Source organism: Miniopterus natalensis, chromosome X, assembly GCF_054644295.1.
Source record: "Miniopterus natalensis isolate mMinNat1 chromosome X, mMinNat1.hap1, whole genome shotgun sequence".
In the NCBI taxonomy this organism is placed as follows: Eukaryota; Metazoa; Chordata; class Mammalia; order Chiroptera; family Miniopteridae; genus Miniopterus; species Miniopterus natalensis.
Window position 1 is genome coordinate 28,937,285 of NC_142103.1, and position 26,003 is coordinate 28,963,287.

The window sequence follows — 26,003 nt, forward strand, 5'->3', positions numbered from 1 at the left end:
TGTTGTGGTAGCCCGAGCAAATTAATACACATGGTACAGGATCATTAAATGTTTGTTGAGTGAATGAGGACTGATCCTAACATTTATTATTGGAATTACTATTTTTCAGAGATAAGACGTAGTAAGATATCAGGAAGAAATACGAGTAAAAAGAGGCTTGACATGATAGATCTTTGATGGTGGATTTTTCTCTGATGGAAGCTTTTCTCTGTGGGACTAGTGAGAGGTTCTTGCCAGGTTTTACCACAATATCACTAGCCAAGGCTCAGAAATATCTTTTCCTGAGAATCATCGTATTCTGCAACCTCCATTCTTGATTTGCTTAGAACATTAGGAATGCCATGTAAGAATTAGAAAAGTATATGTTAATTTAATAAATATATATTGAGCACCTACTGTGCTATACAATATGTCTATTATAGTATTTATTTTTTACCACAAGCCTGGGAGGTATTACATATTATCCCATTTTGCCAATGAGAAAATTAAGGTTGGTGGAAGCTAAGTAATTTGCTCAAGGTCATCTTATAAGTGGAATCACACATTTAAACTCATGGCTGACTTTTTAAAAATTTTATTGATTTGAGAGAGAGAAGAAGAGAAACATCGATTGGTTGCCTCCCACACACACCCTGACCGGCGATTGAACCTGCAACCTGAATATGTGCCTTGACTGGGAATCAAACCCACCTTTTGGTGTATGGGACGATGCTCCAACCAACTGAGCCATACCAGCCAGGGCTGTGGCTGACTTCTTAAAAAATTATCTTCTTTCTTTCCTTACTCCTACCAACCAGCAGGGTGTGTCCTCTGTTCAAGAGATATTTTCTCTATCTCTTGGCTTCTGCTTATTTCCACACGGGGATACTGTGCTCTATATGCATTCTCTTACTTCATTTTCATGACAACCCTACACATCTACAGCAGTAGCTAGCATACAGTAAATATTTGATAAATACTTTTTGGAAGGATGACCATATAATAGTAACTAACATTTATCAAGTCTTCTATGGGTCAGCATCCGTTCTAAATACTTGACATGCATTAACTCATTCAACTTCTACAACACAAGGAGACAGCGACTATTGTTATCCACATTTTAAATACATCTACTGCCTATAACTTTTAGGGTGTTTCACAGGCATCTCAAACTCAAAAGGCTTAAAACTGAGTACCTCTTCCTCATAGCTCCTCCTTTACATAAACCCCCACCCACATCCTGCTCCCCTGAGTAGATACATCTGTCTGCCTAACCTCCTATTGTCCCTGCTTCTGGAAAAAGCATGCATTAATCTTTGGGGGAAATAGCCCTCTTCCATTTCATTGGTTCTTGTGGAATTATGAATCATAGTACCTCTACTTCCCTGCCCCAGTGGAGGAGTGTGATCCAAACAAGGTCAGGTTTTATCTCTTAGAAATCTGAATCTCAAGTGCATATGAAGATGGGAGTTGGCTAGGGTTCAGATATCTACTGACAACACCCTAAAGAAACATCTACAATTTCCTGCTGCAGAGAAACCCATAGTTGCTCTCTGGTCCTATCCTTTCTAAGGCCTAGTAACTCAGCTCTCCCTTTAGTTGTGACCTACTCTAGAACCTTGCAATGAATTTTAGGGTTTTTTTTGTTGTTGCTGTTAAAGTCAGTTAGAGTTTATTAGTTAATTAATTATTTTTTTCTGTTTGCAACTAAAGAACTCTGATTAAACCAAACTCAGTGAATGGTACCATTTTATTTACCTAGTAGCTGAGGTTAGAAACCCGAGAATAATAGGTTGATACCATCAGTCACAAAGTCTGATACTGATTCTACTTTTTTAAAAATCCTCACCCAAGGAGATGTTTTTATTGATTTTTAGAGAGAGAGGAAGGGAGAGAGAGCAAGAGAGAGAATCAATTGAAAGAGAAACATCGATCATTGCCTCCTGTTAGTGCCCCGACGACTGGGGATCAAACCCTCAACCTTGTGGTGCCCAGGACAACACTCCAACCAACTGAACCACCCGGCCAGGACTTGATTCTACTTCTTCAATCTTTCTAATCTGTCTCAACAAAATACTAGCAAATCAAATCCATCCACCTATAAAAAGCACTGCATACCATGACGAAGTGGGATTTGTCCCAGGGATGTAATGCTGAACCAATATGCAAAAATCAATGTAATTCACAGTGTTATTAGAATAAAGAACAAAAACCAAACCACACGATCATCTTAAAAGACACAGCAAAACCACTTGGCGACATTTAACAACCTTTTATAATAAAAGAGTTCAGCAAATGAAGAACAGAATGGACCTTCCTAAACTTCGTAAAGAGCATCTAGCACATATCCACAGCTGACGTTAGACATAATTCTGAAAGGCTGAAAGCTCCAGCCCTGAGGTGAGCAACAAGTAAAGGATAGCCTCTTGCTCCATTTCCATTCACCACTGTCTTGTTTGTTCTATTAGCCAGGGTAATTAGTCAAGAATATAAAATAAAAGGTATCTAGATTGGAAAAGTAAAAATATCTCTATTTATAGATGACAATCTTGTATATAGACATCTAAATAAATCCTCTAATAAACTATTTGAGCTATTAAATGAGTTTAGCAAGGATGAAAGATACAAGATCAAAATACTAGAAGCAGCTGTGTTTTGGAACCGTTACAACTCCATAGGAAAGAAAACACCTAATTTTTTTAAAAGGGCAAAGGAAATGAACAGACATTTCTCCAAAGAAAACATACAAATGGCTGACAGGTATATGAAAAGGTGCTCAACGTAACTATTCATCAGGGAAATGCAAATCAACACCACAATGAGATATCACCTCACACCTATTAGAACTGCTATTATAAAAAAAAAAAAAATCCCAAAAGATAAGAATTATCAAGGATGTGGAGAAAAGTGAACCCTTGTAAATTGTTGGTGGGGATGTACATTGGTGTAGCCACTACAGAACTGTATGGAGGTTCCTCAAAAACTTAAAAATACAATTACTATATCTACTAGCAATCCCACTTCTAGGACTATATCCAAAGAAATTGAAATCAGGATCTTGAAGAGATGGCTACACGTCCATGTTCACTGCAGCATGATTCACAACAGCCAAGACAGAGAAGCAACTTAAATGTGTACTGACAAATTGATTTTATATATATATATATATATGGGCCCTGGCCGGTGTTGCTCAGTGATTGGTGCATCAGCCCATTCACTGAAGGGTCTCAGGTTCCATTCCCGGTCAAGGGCACATACCTGATGAATGAATAACAAAATGTGATATATCCCTGCAATGGAATACTACTCAGCCATAAAAAGGAATGAAGTACTAATCTATGTTGCATAATGTTAAAATCATTATCCTAAGCGACAGAAGCCAGACACAAAAGGTCATATATTGTACAATTCCGTTTATATAAAATAGAATAGGCAAATTCGTAGAGACAAAAGAGATTAGTGGTTGGCAGAGGCTGGAGAGGGGAATGGGGAGTGACTGCTTAATGGGTATGGGGTTCCCATTTGGTATGGTGAAAAAGTTATGGAACTAGGTATTGGTGAACTGTACAACATTGTAAATGTACTTAATGCCACTGAATTGTAAACTTTAAAATGGTTAAAATGGTAAATATTATGCTCTATGTATTTTACCAGAATAAAAGGAGTAAAATTTAAAACAAAGAGCCATCTTATTAAAACTAGCCTTAAAAGTGCTTAAAGAAACCTAGTAATATAAAAATACAAAATATGAAACATTTAAGACGTCAAAGTCAAACCTATTGGTGACAGAATAAGAAAAAATGCTAAGACAAAAATTTAATGCTCATTAACGTCAGGGAAAAATCGAGATCTAGGCTAAAAGGAGCTAATGTAGTTAGTTATTAGCCGATATGTCTACTCGTATATAAATGGCTGATAGGGGCAAGGTTTTTCAAGGAGTGTAGATCCCAGTAAGACTCAATCACTGTCCAGACCCAAGAACCTAAGTCATAGGCCAAGAATCTTCAAGCTCTTTCCTTTAGTTCAACTCATTTCCAAACACAAGGGAAGTAGCTCTTTGAAGTCGGGAAGGGCAGAAAATCAGAATTGTACTCTAGCTCCCCATTCAGCTCAGCACACTCATTTTCCCCACTCTAGCTTTCTCTGCACTGGCAAAGGCTCTAAGCTGCAGAGGTCAAACACTTACTTCTTTGTAGCAGGGTAAATGTCCAGCAGAGGGAGATGTTAGGTTATCTTAGATTCTGCGGTTCACAAGGAATTCTAAACATGACGAAGATTTTTTCACATAGAGCATCTTAAAAAATGGGTTAAGTTATTGAAATAACCAAAGTTTTACAGTTCTTACCTGAAATTAAACAGATTAATACATTTTTGACAATTATCAATTTAAAAAATGAAAGTTTCCAAATTCTATTTAAAATATTCACTCTGGCTGTATCCTCAATTCAAAATAGAGAAAATTAACTAAATATTGTTAGAAACCTGGTTGTGTTTTATTTGCTTGAATATAGCCATTATGGCTATATTATATATTTTATTTTTGATAGAAACATATGTAAATGCCTCTAAATTTGCTCAAAAGAGAAATATGGTAATTTTGACTCACAAAATTTCAAAACCTACTTCCACTTATACTTTAGAAAATACAGTGTATCTATTTTCCTTGCTGACTCTAAACTATGGAACATAGTTTATGGAACATAAACATTATATGGAAATGGCATATTTTATTTATTCATTCATCAGTTGCACATTTGGGTTGATTCCACTTTTGGTTATTATGAATAATGCTGCTATGAACATTTGTGTGCAAATTTTTGTGAGGAGATGTTTTCTTTTTTTAAATGTATGTATCTTTATTGATTTCAGAGAGAGGAAGGGAGAGGGAGAGAGAAACATCAGTGATGAGAGTCATTGATCTGCTGCCTCCTGAAAGCCCCCGATGGGGGACCAAGCCCGCAACCCGGGCCTATGCCCTGACGGGGAATCGAACCACTGTCTCCTGGATCCCAGGTTGCTGCTCAACCGCTGAGCCACGCCCGGCCTAGCAGTTTTTAATTTTGATGTTTATGAATTTTTTCATTCATCGTTTGTGCTTTTGTTATCATAGCTACAAAATCACTAACTCAAGGCCACAAAGATTTACTCCTGTGTTTTGTCTAGGAGTTTTAAAGTTTTAGATATTACATTCAGGTTTGTGATCCATTCTGAGTTAATTTCTATATATGATGCGACATACGGGTCCAACCAGATTATTTCGCATGGGGATATCCAGTTGTCCCAGCACTACCTTCTGTGAAATCTATTCCCCCACAAGTGTACATAGCCTCTAATTTTCCTGTTAGGATTTTTTCTTTTTATCTTTAAGCCTGGCTTCCTAAGGGTCATCCCGTGATCGGTAGTTCAGCAGTCAGGTGCTGACTGATCAGCATTGTGATTAAGCCATTGAATCAGTAAGATTTTCTCTTACTGCTGTTTGATATTTGTGGCTTGGACACTGCTTTCATACTTCAGGGACTTTACAAGTTTGTTCTACATTTAGTGAAGAACTAATAGCGAAGCAGTTTCCTCTCCAATTGCTCTTGAGTGACTCCTTAGGTGTGTGCACATTGTTCAGTCCGCCAGGCCTCCTTTACCTTTCTCTGACCTCCCTGATAAGCTTCTGGCTGGTCTGCCTCTATTGCTATCATTTCATGCTTTCGGCCTCTACTAATTGTTGGCTGATTTTTACTCTGGACACTTCCTTGGAAGCATAAATTGTTCCACAATCCAAATAAGGTTAGGCCCCTCAGGCAGGGCCCGGGTGTTGCCCACTGGAACACCTTTTGTAACAGAGTTACGTGCAGGGACGGGTGTAGCCGCTAGCTCAGAAGTTATAGCCTCCTTACTATTGATTACCGATTCCACAGATTTTGAATAAATGGTTTTCAATTCACTGTAAATCTTTTTAGCATTCTCCAAAGATTTTGAATGATTGTCTTTCCTAATTTTGACCAAGTAGACAGATACTTCTGTAAAAATTGGTGATGAATTTTGTGCATTTAACCTAATCCACAGAGCTGATGATAAAGAGAAAAAAAGATTTCTAATTTTTAGAAGTTAAAATTAATGTCGAATTTTTAAAAATTATACACTTTATTCTCCCTCATTACCCCAGGTAACAAAGAGTTGCCTACAAATAGATACAAGGGGAAAGTATAGCATATAAAAAATTCAGTATTAAATAATACATGAACATACATGATATTAACTGTGTTATTGTATTCAGGGCTAGAATACTCATAAATGCTCAGGATGTCAAACTATTAAATAAGTGTTTATTCAGCCCAGAAAGGCTCAGGCAACCTCTGTTAAAATGCACATTATCTCAGGAAGCTACTGCCTTCTGGTTAGTCTTCATTTGCATTTCTTTAAGTTATACTTTGATTGGATATGCTTGAAAGGTAGGAAAAACTTTTATACCTTTTTCCCCCTTTCCAGCTTCTCAATGACATTTTACAGATTTTCTATCATTTTATATGCCAAACCTTTGAAAAATAGACATTAAAATCTAAATTTTACCAGAGAGAATCAAAAGGCAAAGTATTTAAGTGACTTCCAAGGTCATACAATTCATTAACAAAAAACTTAGAACTAGAAGCAACAGAAGGACTCCTTGACATCGAGCCTTCAGCTCTGTACACCAAATCTAGTTAGACAAATGAATATTCTTCCTGGTAAGCTGAAAAAAGTTATTTTCCTGTGACATACTTAAAAGTAGACTTTAATTCACATGTACTATTGTGCTCCTTGGGAGGATATCCTTTTATGAGTATTATAAAAATAAAGCATTAATGATAATTTCAGGTCAACAATATATTCTGTTAAACACTGTTGCCAACTGTCTTAGATCATGTTGCTATAACAAAAATGCCATAGACTTGGTGGCTTAAAAAAACCAAGTTAATTTCTCATAATTCTGGAGGCTGGAAGTCCAAGATCAGGGTGCCAGCATGTCAGGTTCTGGTGAAAGCCCTCTTCTTAGCTGGTAGATGGCTGCTTTCTTGCTATATCCTCACATGGTAGATAGAAAGATTCTATCTTTCTTGTCTCTTCTTATAAAGGCACTAATCACATTCATGAGGACTCCCCCTTTCGATCTAATTACCTCCCAGAGTCCTTGCCTCCAAATATCATCACATTGGAGGGTTAGGGATTTAACATACGAATTTGGGGGGGACACAAACATTCAGTCCACAGCATCCACATTTATTAGAAACAGAATTTTTACATGACTCTATATTTAAAAACCTAAAAATTTAATGAAGTGAAAAGTAATATCAATTGAGAAATCTTAAAAATATACCAATTTTAGAGAATATTTTTTCTTTCTAGTAAACCATTTTGTGATATAAAATGTAAATAGAGAATTTCTATTATGTTAATAAAAGTTATGTGAGGCATCACAGACTTACCTACTTTTCTTTCCAGATCACCCCAAACACAAAGAGGAAAAAGAAGTGATGATAAAAAGGAAAATGTTAGAAATCTAGTAACAACTTTAGCATTGAACATTAGGTCAATATTTATAACATCAATAATTTTACACAAATACTAGGTAAAGAAAGTATTCTTTTGTACAACTGGTATAATAAACAAAATTTTCTATTTTTTTTTTCTAGACATCTTTTCCACCAAAGCAAAAGAGCTATTCTTTTTTTTGTTTGTTAATCCTCACATGTGGATATTTTTTCCACTGCTTTTCAGGGAGGGAGGGAGGGAGGGAGGGAGGGGGAGAGAGAGACACATCAACTGGTTGCCTCCCGCACTCGCCCCAACCGGAGGCGGGGGGCGAACCCGCAACCCTTCGGTGCGCTGGCCGACGCTCTAACCACTTAGCAACACCAGCCAGGGCACTCAGGGAATGATTATTGAACAAATGACAAACCTAAGGGAAAACACTTTTTTCTTCTGGAACTTAAACTTAAGTTCAGGAAAGCTGCTTCAATAATCTGAAGACTGTTAGGGGTTAAATAATCAAATTCCTTCACATAATTGGAGGTTCTACATGATCTTAAAGACGAAAATATCATGTTCAATATGTTCAAAACAATATGGAAAGTTATCTGGAGTTCAAACTTAACACCAAAAGAGGACTCTCTATAGGAGGTTACCCGTTGGGGAAACTATCGCATTTACTTCAAAGCAGCTAAAGCTTCTTTTCCCCAGGCACGCAGGCAACACTCCACCCCATCAAATACTCCTTTGGAACATTTCCTTCTCGTGGCTTCCAGCACACCAGTCCCTGGCTTTTCTATCTCACTGGATAAGAGACTTCGCAGTCTTTTGCCAGTTCCTCTCCTTCTCTGCTTTTTAACGTTGGCACACCCCAAAGCTCAGTCCTTTGCCACCTTCTCTTCCCCAGGGGCGCTAAATGATCTCACCCAACGTCGTGGCTATTCACTAATAACTCCCAAAGTAACTCTGCCAGTCCCAACTTGCACCCTGAAATCTAGACTTGGATATTCAACGGACCACTCAGCACCAGCAGCAGAGCACGGCCACACAGGACTCGATTCCACAGGCCTCCGCAGCGCCTGCCCCCAGGGTGCCTCCTCTCTGCGTCCCGGAATCCACCCGGCTGCTGCCAAACACCCAAGAGCCGTCCTCTACCCATCTCCTTCCCTCTCTTTATACCCAAGTTATCGGCAGATCCTATCTTCTCTGCCTTTAAGGTGGAGCCCGAAACCAATACATAGTCTCCTCCGCCTCCACCGTGCTAATTCAGACTCTTGCCTGGAGCGCTAATAACCTAACTGGTCTCTCCGCTTTCACCCGAAGTCCTCCTCAGTCTAACCTTCGACCTGCAGTTCCATACGGGAAAGTCAACTCATGTCACTTGTCTGCTCTCAGTCCTTCTACTGGCTCCCATTACACAGCCACTGCGGGCTGTAAGGACCTCCAGGAACTCCTCTCTGGCTTTCTCCCTGTTTCATTTCTTACCACTCTTCTCCCTGAATCACTATGTTTTACTTTACTATCCTCTCTGCTATTCTTCAAACAGGCCAAGTAAGTGAATATTTTTAAGCCTTCTCACTTGCCTTTACCTCTGCCCAGAATGCTCTTTCCCCAAATATTCACATGGCTCATACGCTTATTTCATTAGGGCCTCCGCATATGTCACACCCTCAAACAGGCCTTCTCTAATCACCTCATCTAAAATAGAAACCCTCTCAACATTCTGTCTCTATCCCTTGCTTTTTCTTTATAGCATCTGATTTTACGTATTTATTTACATTTTTATTATCTATCTTCTCCAATGGGATATACTAAATTCCACAAAAGCCGCTACTTTGTCTTGGTCACAGCTGTATAACCAGCACACAGAAGAGTACCTGGCACATAGTAAGCTCAATAAATATGTATGGAATCAAAAAATGAATTGATAACTGGGATTCTATTCTGAACATTATCCAATAATATAGCTTACGGTTTTGTTCTGTTCTAAAAGGAAAAAAAAGAACCACAAAAATGTGCCCTAAAATAAAAAGTTCAGCTTGATTTCTCTCAAATTATATGAATTTTATTAAAAGAGGGAGACTTAATCAGTAGCACTGAAGCAAAATTTTATAGTAAATTTTCAGCAAGATATTGTAACTATTCTAAAATGTTTAAAAAGGCTGCAGAATTATTCCTGAAAATAAAGTTGCAGTTAGTGCCTAAACACTTAAAAATGGGGTATATACATATATACACACAAAATAGAGCAGTTTCATGAAATCAAACCAGTAATAAATAGGAATGCCTTGATTATCCCATAATTCTCTCTCCTTCCTTCTCTCATCCAATTGCTACCAGTGAAGATCAAGGAATCAACCAACTACTTACTAACTTGGTGTTGGTCCTATTGCTCACAGTCAGAAAAATGGCAGTATCCAGAGGTCTCAGAGGCAGCAGAGTATTTTGCGTAAGTATGTCTGTGGCCTCAGTGCCACTGTGTATTACCTGCTGCCTTCCATCAAGGCAGCTTACACTCCCCAAGAACGTGAAAAATCCCACCACATAATGGATATATCTCTTTATATATAATTTGGTGAAAAGCAGAGCCTGATGATTAAATCATCTTTCACTAGTACGTTAAAGAATCTAGATCCTAAAAACCAAAGCTAGCCACATCGAAGCTCTCGTAAGCCATGATCAAAGACCAGTCCAAGCACTCCCTGAGGATGGCAGACTATTGGTAAAAAGTACGCGGGAACTCAAGGCGAGCCGCTTGGCCTCTCTGGCAACAAGGAAGGAATTGAGTCCAGCATGCAAGGTTTGTTTCAGTCAGCTTTCATTTCATGTTGATCACGGGGTTTATGCTGTCTGATCAGGGAACAGAAGAATGATGGATACTACTTCGTATGAAAAGTTTCAAGCCTTGTAAGCCCTCTGAAAATAAGTAATCCAAATACTCGTTCCATTTCTTTCCCTGTAGACACAAAAAGGGGGAAATAAGTTATTGAACATTTACTGTGCTTGTTCTCTACCTTCTCTTTTTTTGTCTAGAAAGAGTTCCCAGCGTCCTGGGTGCACATACCAAGAGTTAGCTCAGGGGAGAGAGGTTCATAACTGGAACTCAGTCACTAAGTAAGAGTCAAACCAGAAAGTAGCCGAAGTTTAAGGACTAAACATTCCTTTTATTATACTGGCTAAAAATTTTAGCTGTCCAACTTAGAAATGGAAATGGGTCATCACTCCCACCCTCTAGGAATTTAGCATCTAAAGTAGATAACACAGGAGTAGGCATTATTATATTACTGCCCATATTAAATACGTACACAGCAGAGTTTCTAGAATAATGAGACAACTGTGTTTGGGTTTGTTAAATTAGCCTTATTATAATCACACTTTGAATATATGCAACTAAAATGAGACACATGGTCACAACAGCAGGAGTCAAATGACAAATAGTTATATTTTTAGAGAAGACTATAGAGGGTGTGTGCCAATAAGTTCACATAAAGTCAAGGAATGAATTCGGAAGTTAAACACTTCACTTTGACTTTGTGGAGGCAGCAGACTTAAGATCTGGGGAAAAGTGAAGGTACAAATTCTTTTGATAAAGTGAAGTTGTATGAAATCCCTGAACATGATAAATATATTTACCCGAATGGAGCTCACTCTTACTGTCCTTTCTTCTGGGCATTCCTTTAAAAAAAAAACAAAACAAGAAAACAAAATAAAGGAGTGGGGCCATATGGGGATGGAAAGACTTAGCAAAAATTACCAGAAAATTAAGATGGCTCTTTCCCCCCCCCCCCCCCAATCCTCATCTGAGGATATTTTTTCCATTGCTTTTCAGAAAGAATATAAGGGGGCGGGGGTAGAGAGAGAAATAGACAGACAGACATCAATCGGTAACCTCCCCGCCGACCAGGGCCGGGGATTGAGCCTGCAACTGAGGTACGTGCCCTTGGCCGAAATCGAACCCGGGACCCTTCAGTCCGCGGGCAGACACTCTAACCACTGAGCCAGACCGGCCAGGGCTAAGATGGCTCTCCACTGCTTCATTTGCTCCATTCTATCCCTACCATCGCTCTTGGATCCCTTTGGAATAAACACCCACTATAACCTTCCATATTTCTTGCTAGAAGCACAAACAGAAGGCAAATAAAGCCACAGTAGATAAAGTGAGCACCGTTTTGCTAATCTATGGCCTCATTTTTAAAAAAATTCTGTGTCCAGTCACTGGGGTGGAGACGGAAGGTATCCTACCTGCGGAACAGGATGTCCAAACTGAATTTTGAAGGAGGAGGAGGTATGGTGAGGGCGTCTGTGTACACAGTGGATTCTACAAAACTCGAATTCCTTATGAAAACTCGGACCTGAGTGATCCCATTTATTCCCTGGCCTTAACTATCCACCTACTGCATTTTACTAAAAGGCCATCAACTCTAACAGACAATATATTTTACACACTACTAAGAAAAAAACTCTGCCTATTAAAAATTATATAACACAATGCCTTTGTCAACACTTAGAAGTTGTTGTTTTATAATGATTACAAGTTTTAGATATAGGCAGATTTTGATCATGTGTCATTTTTATAAACATGAACCGAGAAACATATACAAAATTAAGTGGTGAAAGTATTTTTAAAACTTCACATTCAGAGTCCAACTCTTCTGAATTACTTTATATGCAAGAGCTGTGGATATTTATGTTTGTTCACACAATAGCACCCTCTGTGCCAGAGTGCTGACGATGCAACATTTCATAAAAGAACTAAAAGCTACTGGTGCCAGGGGTTCCAGTTACATAAAGCTAACCTACTTTTGGCTCCTGTTTCAAAAAAAGCCCATAACATCTTTCACCGCTTCCCTCCCCTCATCCTCCAAGTCATTTGGTTTTTGAGACTTAAAACAGTGCTCCTACTGTCTCCGATGTCCCCCCCAAGCTGCCGACATCCATCCTGCGAGGTCTGATTCTGGCAATCTGCCTGTGCACACTCCAAAACAGCGAATGACAACTATATCATGATTGTCACCTGGCTGATATCAATCAGAAGCAGCATTCGGACCTCTGAGAAGTTAAAAAACGAAAAAAATTGTGGTTTTGGAACTGATGACATATAGCCCATGCTGATGAATTCCAGATTTACTTCTCTAGTTCCAACCTCTCTCTGAGCATCAAGCCTCTACTCCAAACAGCCTACTTACACTTCTTGGATGTCCCACAGGCGTCTCAAACTTAAGTAGGTCAAAACAGAGCTTGACTCTCAACTTGCCAAACCAAATAACCTCTCCTGTTCTTTCCTCAGTATTCCTCTTAACAAATGGGATCACTATCAACTCAGATGCTTGATTAAAAAAAAACTCTAAAGTCCTTTTCTTTCCTCATTCCCACTTCTCATCCAGCTATCGTCAAGTGCTGTTCTACCCCTGCGATATCCCAATCGGTCCACTTCTCTCCCTCTGCGCTACTACCACTCGCATACAAGTCACTTAGTATCTCTTGTCTACACTCCACCAATAGCCTCCCAGTTGGTGCCTCCACTGCCACTTGGGCCACTTTTATAACTCCATGAAAAAGCCAAAGTGATCTCTATTAAATATTAACTCCGACCGTACTACAACCCTGTTTAAAAATCTTCCAACTGTTTCCGATGGCACTCCTAACAGGCCTATAAGCTAGATGGCCCCTGCGCCTCGCCAACCTTATTTCATTCCATTCTCCTTGCTCCTTAAGCTCTAAGTCAGACTGGCCTTCTTTGTTTTCCTTGAACCCCGTGACCCACTGTACTGTTTTCACTGCTTAGAACACTCTTCTTCCAGCTATTCCTAGGCTGGCTTATTCTCATCTTTCAGAAGAAATCTCAGATCAAAGGTCACCTCCTCAAAAAGGCCTCCTTAGACACCCATCCCCGAGAACACTCAAGTCCCTCTCTCTCTCACCCCATCCTGTTTGTGTCCGTCAAAGCCTTTCTCAAAATGTAAAATAATTGTGTCTACTTATTTCATTAGTTGCCTATAGTTTGTTCTCATTAGCTTATAAACTCCATTGGAGTGGACATGGTATCTATCTTCTTAACCACTGAATCCCCAGTGCCAGAAGCATAGTGGACACTAAAGAGATATTTGGTGAATGGATAAACAAAGAAACAACTAGCTATACTAATTCAAAGGTAATTTATGATAAGAAAACTAGAGCTTCAGAATTTCCTGAAATGTAGGCTCTACAAATATTCAAAATATATTTCAACTCAGAGTGAGCTGTGCTCTTTGGTACTGAGAACTGATGGGTCAAATTATTATTATTATTATTTTTTTTAAATATATCTTTATTGATTTCAGAGAGAAGAAGGGAGAGGGAGAGAGAGAAACATCAATGATGAGAGAGTCATTGATCGGCTGACTCCCGCGCGCCCCCTGCTGGGGATCGAGCCCGCAACCCGGGCCTGTGCCTGGACCTGGAATCGAACCCCGATCGCCTGGATCCTAGGTCGACGCTCAACTGCTGAGCCACACCCGGCTGGGCTGATGGGTCAAATTAAATTCACTGAATTATCTCTAAAAATCTAGCTAACCTGAAGTATTCACAGTGTGGTTCAGTAAAACTGTCCGAATTAAATTTTACTAACATGGTACCAGAGATTATTTTTGTCACCTCAAAAGTAAGATACTTAGTGAGCCATTAGTTAGTGATAATCAGGGCTCAAAGGGCACTCTTTTTAAAAGAAAGACTGGCATTAAAGGCTAATATTTTTAGAACCATACAGAAACATCATCAATTACAAAAATGGCAGTTTCACCTTCTGCTAAATGTGCTCTGTGCCACTAGAATTTATCCTTCCAGAATCAACCTTCCTTAAACATTTAAAAAACCATTTTCTGATTTAAAAGAATATATCAGTTCCCGATCATCCCAAACAACTTTGCTTACCTATGTCCCACTTGATAACATTTACTACTTTAGAGACTGGGTCTTATAACTAAGACACACACACTCAAAAAGAAAAAAAGAACTGACTTATGAAAATCAGTTCTACTCTATGATTCATTACATGCTTTTCATATAAGAATTGAATGTATCTGTGTTGACAGGTTATGGAAAAATTGACACGCATTCATTGTTAGCAGTAATGTAAATTGGTATCACTCCTACTGAAAGCGATTTGACAATAACTAATAAAATTAACAAGATACACCCTTTTAAAAAATTCCTCACCCAAGAATATGCTTATTGATTTTAGAGAGAGGGGATGGGAGGGAGGGGGAGAGAGAGAGAGAGAGCAACATCGATGTGAGAGAAAGCATCAATTGGTTGTCTTTTGTATGTGCCCTGACTGGAAATTGAACCCGCAACCTTTCGGTGCACAGGACGATGCTCCAACCAACTGAGTCACACTGGCCAGGGCAAAAGATATACCCTTTTGAAAGCAATTCCACTTGGAGCAATTTTTTTTACAACTGACACACCTGCATATGTTTGAAATTATGCATATAGTTCAAGAAAATTCATTAGAGTATAATTTAATAACAAGATTAAAAACAATTTAAATGCTCAACTTATAAGTTATATGCTTAACTTATGTTAGAGCCATATAGTGAAATACTACAGACATAAAAATGAATGAGGCAGCCCTTTATGTACAAATATGAAACAAAAGCCAAGATATTAAGGCAAAATATCAAGAGGCAGGAAAGTAGTGTTGAAAAATATCATTTACATAGAAATACACAATATGTTTCTAGAAGGATATTCTAGAAGGAAACTGAGATTTTTTTTTTTTTTTTATCATAAAAAGTATCTACATGAAGTTCCACTTTCAGGATGAGATCATGACGAATTCTTTGGACCCGCTTCCCAGCAAAATGAGCAAAGCTGGCAAAAACTAAGGGTATACAGGAAATATAAAAATATTTAGTCAAGAAAATCGACTAAAATTCCATAAGAACAGAGAGTGTTTGGTGCACGTGAGCCATGACCTGCTCCTTCCTAGTGAGTGCGGCTGAGGGGTCAGGGCTGTAAATGCCTACGTTAAAATTAAGGAAGATCTCCGTTCAGTAGGCTAACCTGGTGCCTTAAGAAACTAGAAGCAGGAGGACAAACTAAACCCAAACCAAGAAAAAAGTAAACAATACAGATTATAGCAAAAAGAAATGAAATAAAGAATATAAAAACAGAGCGTCTCACACTTCCTGATTTTAAAACTTACTAAAGAGTTACAGTAATTAAAATCGTGTGGTACTGGCACGAAGACAGACGTATAGACCAGTGTACTAGAAAAAAGAGCTCATGCATATGGTTAAAGGATCTCTGACAAAGGTGTCAAGGCCACTCAGTGAGGAAAAAAACAGTCTCTTCAACAAATGGTGTTGGAAAAACTGGATATCCACGTGCAAAAGAATAAAGCTGGACCCTTACTTTACACCATATACAAAAATTAACACAAAATGGATTAAAGACTTAATGTAAGATTTAAAATATAAAATTCCTACAAGAAAAAATGGGGAAAGCTTAATGACACTGGATGTATGGCAGTGATTTCTTGGATATAACACTAAAAGCACAAACAACAAAAGCAAAAGTAGACAAAAATTAGGCAATGGGACTATACTGAACTTAAAACTTCTATGTATCAAAGGAACTAATCAACAGAATGAAAAGGCAACCTCCAGAATGAGGGAAATATTTGTAAATCATGTATTTTTAGTTTTTTGAGGAAATACCATACTGTTGTCCATAGTCATTTCCACACAAATTTTACATTTATACCTGCAGTGTGCAAGAGTTCCAGTTTCCCCATGTTCTCACCAGCGCTTATTTTGTGTGTGTGTTTTTTTTTGTGTGTGTGTTTGTGTGTGCATAATAGGCTTCCTAGTGGATGTGGGATATCTCATTGTGGTTTTCATTCTCATTTCCCTAATGATCAGTGATGTATAGAATCTTTTCATGCACTCATTAGCACATTTGGAAAAATGTCTAAGTTCTCTGCCCACTTTTAAATAGGGTTATTTGGGGGGGGGGGGGGTTATGGTTGAGTTGTAGGAATTCTTTATATAAAATTCTGAACCTTTAGCCAGACTCATTAAGAAACAAAGAGAGAGGACCCAAATAAATAAAATCAGAAACAAGAGGTGAAGTAAAAATGGACACCACAGGAATGCACAGGATCGTAAGAAAATACCATCAACAACTTTATGCCAAAAACCTACACAACCTGTACAAAATGGACAAATTCCTAGAAAACTACAATCTTCTAAAACCAAACCAGAAAGAATCAGAAAACCTGAATAGGCCTATAACAACTGGTGAAATTGAAGCAGTAATCAAAAAACTGCCAGCAAACAAATGCCCTGGCTCAGACGGCTTCACAGGCAAGTTTTACGAAACATTCAAAGAAGGACTAACACCTACCCTCCTCAAACTATTCCAAAAAATTCAAGAGGAGGGAACACTTCCAAGCTCTTTTTACAAGGCCAGCATTAGCCTAATTCCAAAACCAAATAAAGACACTACAAGGAAAGAAAATTACAGGCCAATATCCCTGATGAACAAAGATACTAAAATTCTCAACAAAATATTAGCAAACTGTACCCAGCAATATATTAAAAAGATCATACACCATGACCAAGTGGGATTTATTCCAGGGATGCAAGGTGGGTACAATATTCGCAAATCAATAAATGTGATCCACCACATAAACAAGTTGAAAGACAAAAATCACATGATTACATCAATAGATGCAGAAAAAGCATTCGACAAAATCCAGCACCCATTTTTGACAAAGACTTTCAGCAAAGTGGGAATAGAGGGATCATACCTCAACATAATAAAGGCCATATATGACAAACCTCCAGCCAACAGCATACTCAAAGGGCAAAAATTAAAACCATTTCCCCTAAGAACAGAACAAGACAGGGTTGTCTGTCTTCAGCACTTTTATTATTCAACATAATACTAGAAGTCTTAGCCACAGCAAAAAGACAAGAAGAAAACATAAAAGTTATCCAAATTGGAAAGGAAGAAGTGAAACTGTCATTATTCGCAGATGACATGATATTGTACATAGAAAACCCTAAAGACTCCACCAAAAAAACTATTAGATTTAATAAATGAATTCAGCAACGTAGCAGGATACAAAATTAACACCCAAAAATCAATGGCATTTTTATACACAAATAATGAACTCTCAGAAAGGAAAACTAAAAAAAAAAAAAATCCCATTTATCATTTTAACAAAAAAATTAAGATACTTAGAAATAAACTTTACCGAAGAGGTAAAAGACCTGTACTTGGAAAACTACAGAACATTGAGAAAAGAGATAGAAAAGATATAAACAAGTGGAAGAATATACCATGTTCATGTATTGGTAGAATTAACATCATTAAAATGTCCACACTACCCAAGGCAGTCTATAGATTCAATGCAATGCCTATTAAATTACCAATGGCATAGATCTAGAACAAATATACTCCAAAAATTTATCTGGAACCAAAAAAGACCCCAAATAGCCGCAGCAATCTTGAGAAAGAACAAAGTTGGAGGGATCACAATACCAGGTATCAAGTTATACTACAAAGCCACTGTAATCAAAACAGCCTGGTACTGGCAAAACAGCAGGCATATAGATCAGTGGAACAGAACAGAGACCCCAGAAACTGATGCAAGCCATTACGCTCAATTACTATTTGATAAAGGAGGCAAGAGCAGACAATGTAATAAAGACAAGTCTTTTCAGTAAATGGTGCTGGGAAAGTTGGACAACTACACGCAAAAAAAATGAAACTAGACCACCAGCTTACACCATACACAAGAATAAATTCAAAATGGATAAAAGACTTAAATGTAAGACATGAAACCATAAAAATCCTAGAAGAAAAAATAGGCAGCAAAATATCAGACATCTCACATAGGCAGACTTTTCACTGATACAACGCCTAGGGCAAGAGAAACAAAGGAAAAAAATAAACAAATGGGACTATGTCAAACTAAAAAACTTCTGCACAGCAAAAGAAACCAGCATTAAAATGAAAAGGGAACCCACTGTAGGGGAGAACATATTCTCCAATGATATATCTGATAAGGGGTTAATTTCTAAAATATATAAAATACTCATCATAACGCAACAAAAGGAAGACAGGCAATCCAATTAAAAAATGGGCAGAGGACCCAAACAGACACGTCTCCAAAGTGGACATACAAATGGCTAAGAGAAATATGAAAAAATGCTGAACATCACTAATCATCAGAGAAATGAAAATTAAAACGACAGTGAGACCCTGGTCGACGAGGCTCAGTGGCTGAGCGTGGACCTATGATCCGGGAGATCGTGGTCTGATTCCCGGTCAGGGCACATGCCCAGGTTTCAGGCTTCATGCCCAGTGGGGGGCGTGGGGAGGCAGCCGATCAATGACTCTCATCATTGATGTTTCTCTCTTTCTCCCTCTCCCTTCCTCTCTCTGAAATCAATGAAGACATATTTAAAAACAAACAAACAAACAAACAAACAAACAAACCCCAACAATTAGGTGCCACCTCACGCTTGCCAGAATGGCTGCCATCAATAAATCAACAAATAACAAGTGCTGGGGAAGATGTGGAGAAAAGAGAACCCTGGTGCACTGCTGGTGGGAATGCAGACTGTTGCAGCCACTGTGGAAAACAGTGTGGAGGTTCCTCAAAAAATTAAAAGTGGTACTGCCATTTGACCCAGTGATCCCACTTCTAGGGGTATGTCCTAAGAATCCTGAAACCCCAATCAGAGAGAATCTATGCACCCCTATGTTCAAAGCAGTGCTATTTACAATAGCTAAGATCTGGAAACAGCCCAAGTGCCCATCAGTAGATGAGTGGATAAAAAAGCTGTGGTACATTTACACCATGGAATACTACGCAGCTGTAAAAAAGATGGAGCTCTTACACTTTGAGAAACATGGAGGAACCTGGAGAGTATTATGCTAAGCAAAATAAGCCAGTCAGAGAAAGTTAAATACCACATGATCTTACTTATTTGTGGAATCTAATGAACAAAATAAACTGACAAATAAAATAGAACCAGTGACATGGAAACATGGAACAGACTGAGGGATCTCAGAGGGAAAGGGGGGTGGGAAGAGATTAACCAAAGAACTTATATGCATATATGCACTGCCCATGGACACAGACAATAGTGAGGTGAAGGGCTGGGGAGGGAGCAGGATTGGGGAGGAGGGCGCCAATGGTGGGAAAAAGGGGACATCTGTAATACTTTCAACAATAAAGATAAATTTAAAAAAAACAAAACAAAATGAAATTAATAAAACAATTCCATTTACGATAACATCGAAAAATAAAATACTTAGGAATTCAACAAAAGAAGTGTAAAACATAAACTGAAAACTACAAAGAGGACCTAAATAAATGGAAAGACATCATATGTTCATAGTTTAGAAGATATAACATAACATTGTTAAGATGGCAATGCTATACAAATTGATTTACAGAGCTTATCGCAATCCCCAAAATTTAGCTGGTACTCAAAAAGTAATGACTAAACATGTTTTGCAATTCAGACACACTAAATTTATGGCATTTTCTATTTCTGCCATCATAGTATTCCTATATAAAATCGAAAAATCTTTGAACTATCCTTACCTTCAGCAAAAAGGAAATAGCATAACTCAATAGAGCTGGGTGATGGACTAAATTTAAACTGGTTTTGTACTTTGCCACTCCAATTTTTTTAAAGACTTCGGGGTCAAAATATGATCCTTTCTGGAAGGGTTTGGATGTCCACAGGCAACCGACCATGGCTGTCAAATAGTGATTATATTCTTGATAGGTCTTGCTGCTGAATATGAACTCTGATTTTGTCTATTGGGAAAGAAAAAAAATTGTCATCATCACCCATCTCCCTTCCCGTCTTATGCCCAGCAGATCACATATATCTACACTCAGTTTTTAAACAATGGTGACTTAACAGAGATTTATCATCCATACCTTTAGTACCAACTCATTTTTCTTTGCAGCTGTCAAATTATTTCGGTATCTAAAAGGATGAACAAATGGAATGAAATGTTTAACATTAAATGCCTTTGAAATGTAAACATAAACAAAAGTGAACATTTTAAATATGCAGATGAGCACACACACCAACATCCAGCTGTCTAGTTAAGGTTTTAAATCTTTTGGGGTACATTCTCCTCAAGGAATAAAAATCATTAGAGGCTCATATGTTGAGTTGTACATTTAAGATATGCACTTTGACTGTATGTAAATTATACTTCAATAAAAAGAAAAAAATAAAGGAAATGTTTTTAATGTGTCATTATTAAAAATTAATAGAGACTCAAAAGCAGTCAGGTACTGATACAGAACATGTTTTATTAATGTGTGAAAAAGGCACAGGATAAAGGGGACACTTAAAAATGTAATTTTTTTTTTCCGTGTCTGAGAACTATTATCTAATTAGTTTTTAAACATTTTAACCTTGGCATAGTCCTGCAAGTTATGCCAAAAGAGTCTACACTTAAGGACTAAAAAGAGTAATTTCAGTCTATAAGTGAAAGAATTAGAGGGGTCAGAAATAATACTTAACAGTTTCATATACCTGGCAAGGGATCCCCTAGTCTCCCAGAAAATGTTCTTTTTTACCAAAAAAGCTATGTAGACCTAAACCAGTTGTCAGCAAATGACTAATTTTTCTTTAAGCCACAGTAATGAAAATTAACAATGCTGAGTGCAGAAGTACCACTGCAAAAAAGATCCGTAACTATAATTTTTAAAAAATCTATATCCCCCAGTGACATTTAAAAAAACACACAGTTAAAATAGCCTCATACTGGAAGGTCATTCCCAAAAGAAAGCCATGTTTCCTATTTCATGGGCTCTGGCAGAAAATAGACAATAATTTTATTGTGGTGTATTTATAAACTATAACTTATTGTATACTTGAAAAATGAAGATAAAATTACAATGTACCAATTCATAAAACGGTAAAAAGGCTTTGTACCTGTGCATGATGTAACAGAGCCGGTTCAGGATACTGGAATCCAGACTGAGGAGTGCGAGATAGAAGATCCCAGGAGGAAACAACACCACTAATGGAAGGTTATAATTTATATATATGTCACACACCTTTTGGAGAGAATACAACATCAGTATATAGATTATTAGCCAGATCTCCTCAACTGAGTTCACCCAAAGAATCATCAGAAAAGAGCAAATAAAAAAATAAAAAAAAGAAAAGAGTAAATAATAATATAGCACCGAGTTGGGGAGTGCCTGATCCATCAACAGAACAGGAAGCCAAAGACTGCTTAAAAATGTACCTCACCAAACACTGACATTATCACACAGGATCATTATTAGAAGATCATTAAAATATTTTTTTTCTGGGGACAGATCTTAGAGTTGGGGAGAAAGGGAGTGTTTTTTTCTCCTTGAGTTCCATAAACACCGATTTATCCTATAGCTAGTGGTGAACCTGGAAAACAAAGGAGCATGCTTCTAAGCAAATTTAATATAAGACAACTAGGTATTGGGGAAGGGAGGAAGCCAGGAAAACAGATTAGTGACTACTTCCTGGATAGTAGTTCTGTCCAGGACAAATACTATAAAACAACACAAGACCAAGAGAATCATAGGTGCTGGGGGAAATAACGCAGTTCAAAGGTGGGAGCAAAGAGCTGAAGAAACAAGAAGGTGCTTTCGATTTCTGTCAGGGTTTGGGGACGTATAAAGGATGAACAAAAAGTGATGCTAGAGACAGACGTCTGTCTAAGGCCCCACTATTCAGGACAATATCTAGTAAAGTGGTACCTGGAATTTTCAAAATAAGCATTTGTTTTTCCACTTTGTTTTATGAAAGTCAGTTATTCGGTGAGAATACCATCATTAACTTTAAAATATGTAGCTTATTTAACTATGCTAATAAGGTCATAGCCCAACTTAATGACTGTAAATAAAATTGAAATAACAGATGAGTAAAGCAGAAAGCCATCACAAAAATCTAAATAGGGTAAATGGGATGTGTCTCACCTTCTCATAGAAATCCAAAACAAAGTGCAGCAAGAAAGTACTGTTGTTTTCCAAGCGCAATGCATTAGTGGACAGCCATCCTACATAGTGAATTAGTTCAAACACAGACTGCATGGATCCACTGAAAGTTGTCTCTCTGTGATAAGAAAACATGACAATCAGATTCATATTAGCAAAATTCCTCACAAATTCCAAGCTAAAGATGAATAATATACAGCAAAAAGTTGTTAGGTATTTCAGAAAATGATGAGTGTTCAATGTATAATTCACTTTTTTTAAACCACAGTGATTAATCATAAAACTACACAGCCCTCTAGGGGACCATTAAGATCAATTCATAGAACATCCTCAGCAACCACTCTACTAGCAAATACTGGAGAAATAAAGGATTAAGCTCCAGACAGACTTTAGATAATATTAGATAATATCCAAAGTAGTTAATATCTATTATCCAGAGACCATAGCAGTCAGCAAATTAGTTTCGAAGCACACAAATCAAAACCCAGTTTCGCCTGAATTGCTAAAATGCTGTTAAGAATGTTTTCACTTGAATTTAACTGGAATCCGATTCCTTCCTAATATGGAATTAGTAAAATTTTTGGCATTTTTCACTTTTAGTAAAAAACATTTTTGTATATTTTATATTCTTTAAATCATGGGTAAAATTGGTTCAAATCATCCATCTACTCACCCCTATCCTTCAATCTACAGTTGAGTGGATTAGGAAAACACCTAGAAATGTGATTTCATAGCTTCACCCCCCCGATCTAAGTAGCCAACAATGGTTATGCACATGGAAAAAGGGATAGTATATAGTCTTAGAGCTTGAGAGATGATGACTCTGCCATTTCTCACCACCATAATAGTTCCAGAGAGAGCAAGGAAAGCTTAGGAGACCATTCGAATAGGCGGGCATCCATATAGTCAGCCAGCCATTTGCAAAACTATAATTTCACTCTGATTTTTGGCAGCACTTGGTAAACGTGGCTGAAATAATTTGAACACTGGGGATTGCTTAGAAAAGCGTCCTTTGAAGTGTGTTTCCACAGGACTGCTGGCATTCCGGATGAAACAATTTGATGTTCAGGATCACATCCTACTCCCCACCCACTGCAGCATGTGTAACATCCCTGGTTCCTACATACTAATGACGGGAATACCTTCTTCCCAGTCACTGTGACAAACAAAACTGCCTCCTTGGAGAACCACTGCTGAGAATGGTTTCCTACCTTTGTTCCTTGTGATTCACGACTACAGTATATTCCCTCTTTGACAGTCATATGGTATATGGTCATATGATAGAGACGTGGCATTATACCCATATCCCCAAAATAGCAGGAATTACTGAAAACTTATAAGAGCTATATTATATAATGACAAGCAGTATTATAACAAAGTTATTTACATTTATGTCCACTTATTTAAGGATTTTGGAAAGCAAAGGTCCTTTTTAAATGCCCTCCCAAAATGTATGACACTAAATTAAAAAGCATCCTAGGATTTTTGGAAAGAAAATACAGAAATTGTAAAGCACTTATACCAGGATATCTAAGACTTACCTTGTAATTTGGATGAAGATTATAGATGCGAACATACTGTTCTTAATAGAATTGAGATGTTCGAAGAGGTTAAGTATTTAAACAAAATTTCTTCATGATAGTGGTTTTCAAACTTTAGCTTGCACCAAAATTATGGAAGCGTTTGTTAACACACAGGTTAGTGGGCCCCACTTCCAGAGTTTCCTTCAGTAGGTCACGGGTAAGGCCCGAGAATTTGAATCTCTAACAAGTTCCCAAGTGACTCTGATGGTGCTGGTCCAGAGACCACACTTTGAGAAGCACAGCTTTACTACCCACAAATGCTCTATTTCCTTCTGAAAGTGATGCATGATATATGGAAGCATTGAAGTAATGAATATGAAGAATTAAAAACAATTTCCCAAGCTACTCCCAAGAAGCTTCTTTTCTCTATTCTCCTGTCAAAGTGGGAGATCACTATAGGAAGAACATATAGAAAAATAGGTTTGGGCTAATTATTTATTTATTTATTTATTTATTTATTTAAAATATATCTTTATTGATCTCAGAGAGAAGAAAAGAGAGGGAGAGAGAGAGAGATAGAAACATCAATGATGAGAGTCATTGATCGGCTGCCTCCTGCACAGCCCCTGCTGGGGATCGAGCCCGCAACACGGGCCTGTGCCCTGCCCGGGAATCGAACCCCGATCGCCTGGATCCTAGGTCGATGCTCAACCGCTGAGCCACGCCGGCCAGGCTGGGCTAATCTTTTAACCAAGCTAACCACCAGCTATTTGCAACTGAAGCTAAGGGACCCTTATCTGGTAAAGAATGTGACTAATAACGCAGGGAATTGATGAAGACTGATTAGATATTTGAAGATATTAAGAACTATTAATTTTTTATGTGTTATAGTATTATCATTTTTCAACAGTTGAAATGCTGTCTGGGTTTTGCTTTAAAAAATCTAATATGGAGGAGGGGGAAAGTGAAAGATGTTACAGGTGAAGAAAAGTTAACCATGTGTTGATTAACTATTGAAGCTGGGTGATGTGCACATGGGGGTAGCATCGTGCTATTTTTTTCTACTTTTGATTATGTTTGTAATTTCCTCTAACACAAAGTTTTTAAAACAATGTTAAAAATAATGTGGCTGATAAGAGAATAGAGGAGAAGCCAAAGATTTTAGGTAGAGTCAAAACAACCTAAATACACAATTCCTTGAAATTCAGTCTTTTACTTTCACTTTGAGGGTAAAGCACACACTGTTACCAATAATCAACATAATGGAAATTCATGTATATAACCAAAACACATCAGAGAAACATAACCAAAAAATCTTTCAGAAAAGTATGACTAAGCATTTACATAACGCAATTAGGTCCCATGCCACACTATTAAACTCCAGATGCAAACATTTTGATACAGATCCACCTCTTGTGGAGGGTTGTAAGATAACTCACAGAGAACTTTCCGTCACAGTTTTCATGTGGATGTCTGTAGAAAGCCACAACAGCCAATTCTGCAGTAGCTCTTTCAGGTTCTCAAGAACACTACACTGAGGGGGCGAAACAAAAAAAGATCATTAGTAAAATCATTCAGACATACCATATTGTTGAGAACTAACGATCTAAACCAGAGACTTAGAACTGGCAGGGACCATGGAGACGACCGCATCCAATTCAGAGCGGAATAGCTGCTGCTCCAACCGGATCACTTTCCAGGAGACAGATGAGTACAGGTACAAGTTTGTTTTGTTTGCCATTTTCTCTACTGGACGGACCTCAGCTTATCAGCCCAGGGACAGACTCTTGTTGCTCTGAATTACATTCATTTATAACATGTATTACATCATCAAATACAGCATCACCCAACCCTCTTGTCTCTCCTCAGAGATCCTTTAAAGTTTCCCACTCTCTTCACCTTGTGTCTACACCTACAATTTACTCCCTTGTTGATGGGGATAAAATGTATCTTGTCTTCTGTGACGGTGGAAAACAAACAATTCTAGTCTTGCT

The 26,003-nt window shown here is 37.9% G+C and overlaps 1 protein-coding gene across 1 annotated transcript in view; it reads right to left on the bottom strand.

The window, feature by feature from the left end:
- Positions 1–7,206: 7,206 nt before the first annotated feature.
- CENPI (centromere protein I) overlaps positions 7,207–26,003 on the bottom strand; it is a 46,992-nt gene continuing 28,195 nt past the window's right edge. The window contains exons 15-21 of the mRNA XM_016195699.2: positions 25,449–25,543; positions 22,469–22,604; positions 21,441–21,565; positions 20,429–20,477; positions 20,084–20,302; positions 11,110–11,151; positions 7,207–10,432 (exon numbers count right to left, since the gene is read on the bottom strand). Of these exons, the coding sequence (XP_016051185.2) occupies positions 10,331–10,432; positions 11,110–11,151; positions 20,084–20,302; positions 20,429–20,477; positions 21,441–21,565; positions 22,469–22,604; positions 25,449–25,543 (768 nt within the window). The 3' untranslated portion in view covers positions 7,207–10,330. The remainder of the gene's footprint in view (positions 10,433–11,109; positions 11,152–20,083; positions 20,303–20,428; positions 20,478–21,440; positions 21,566–22,468; positions 22,605–25,448; positions 25,544–26,003) is intronic.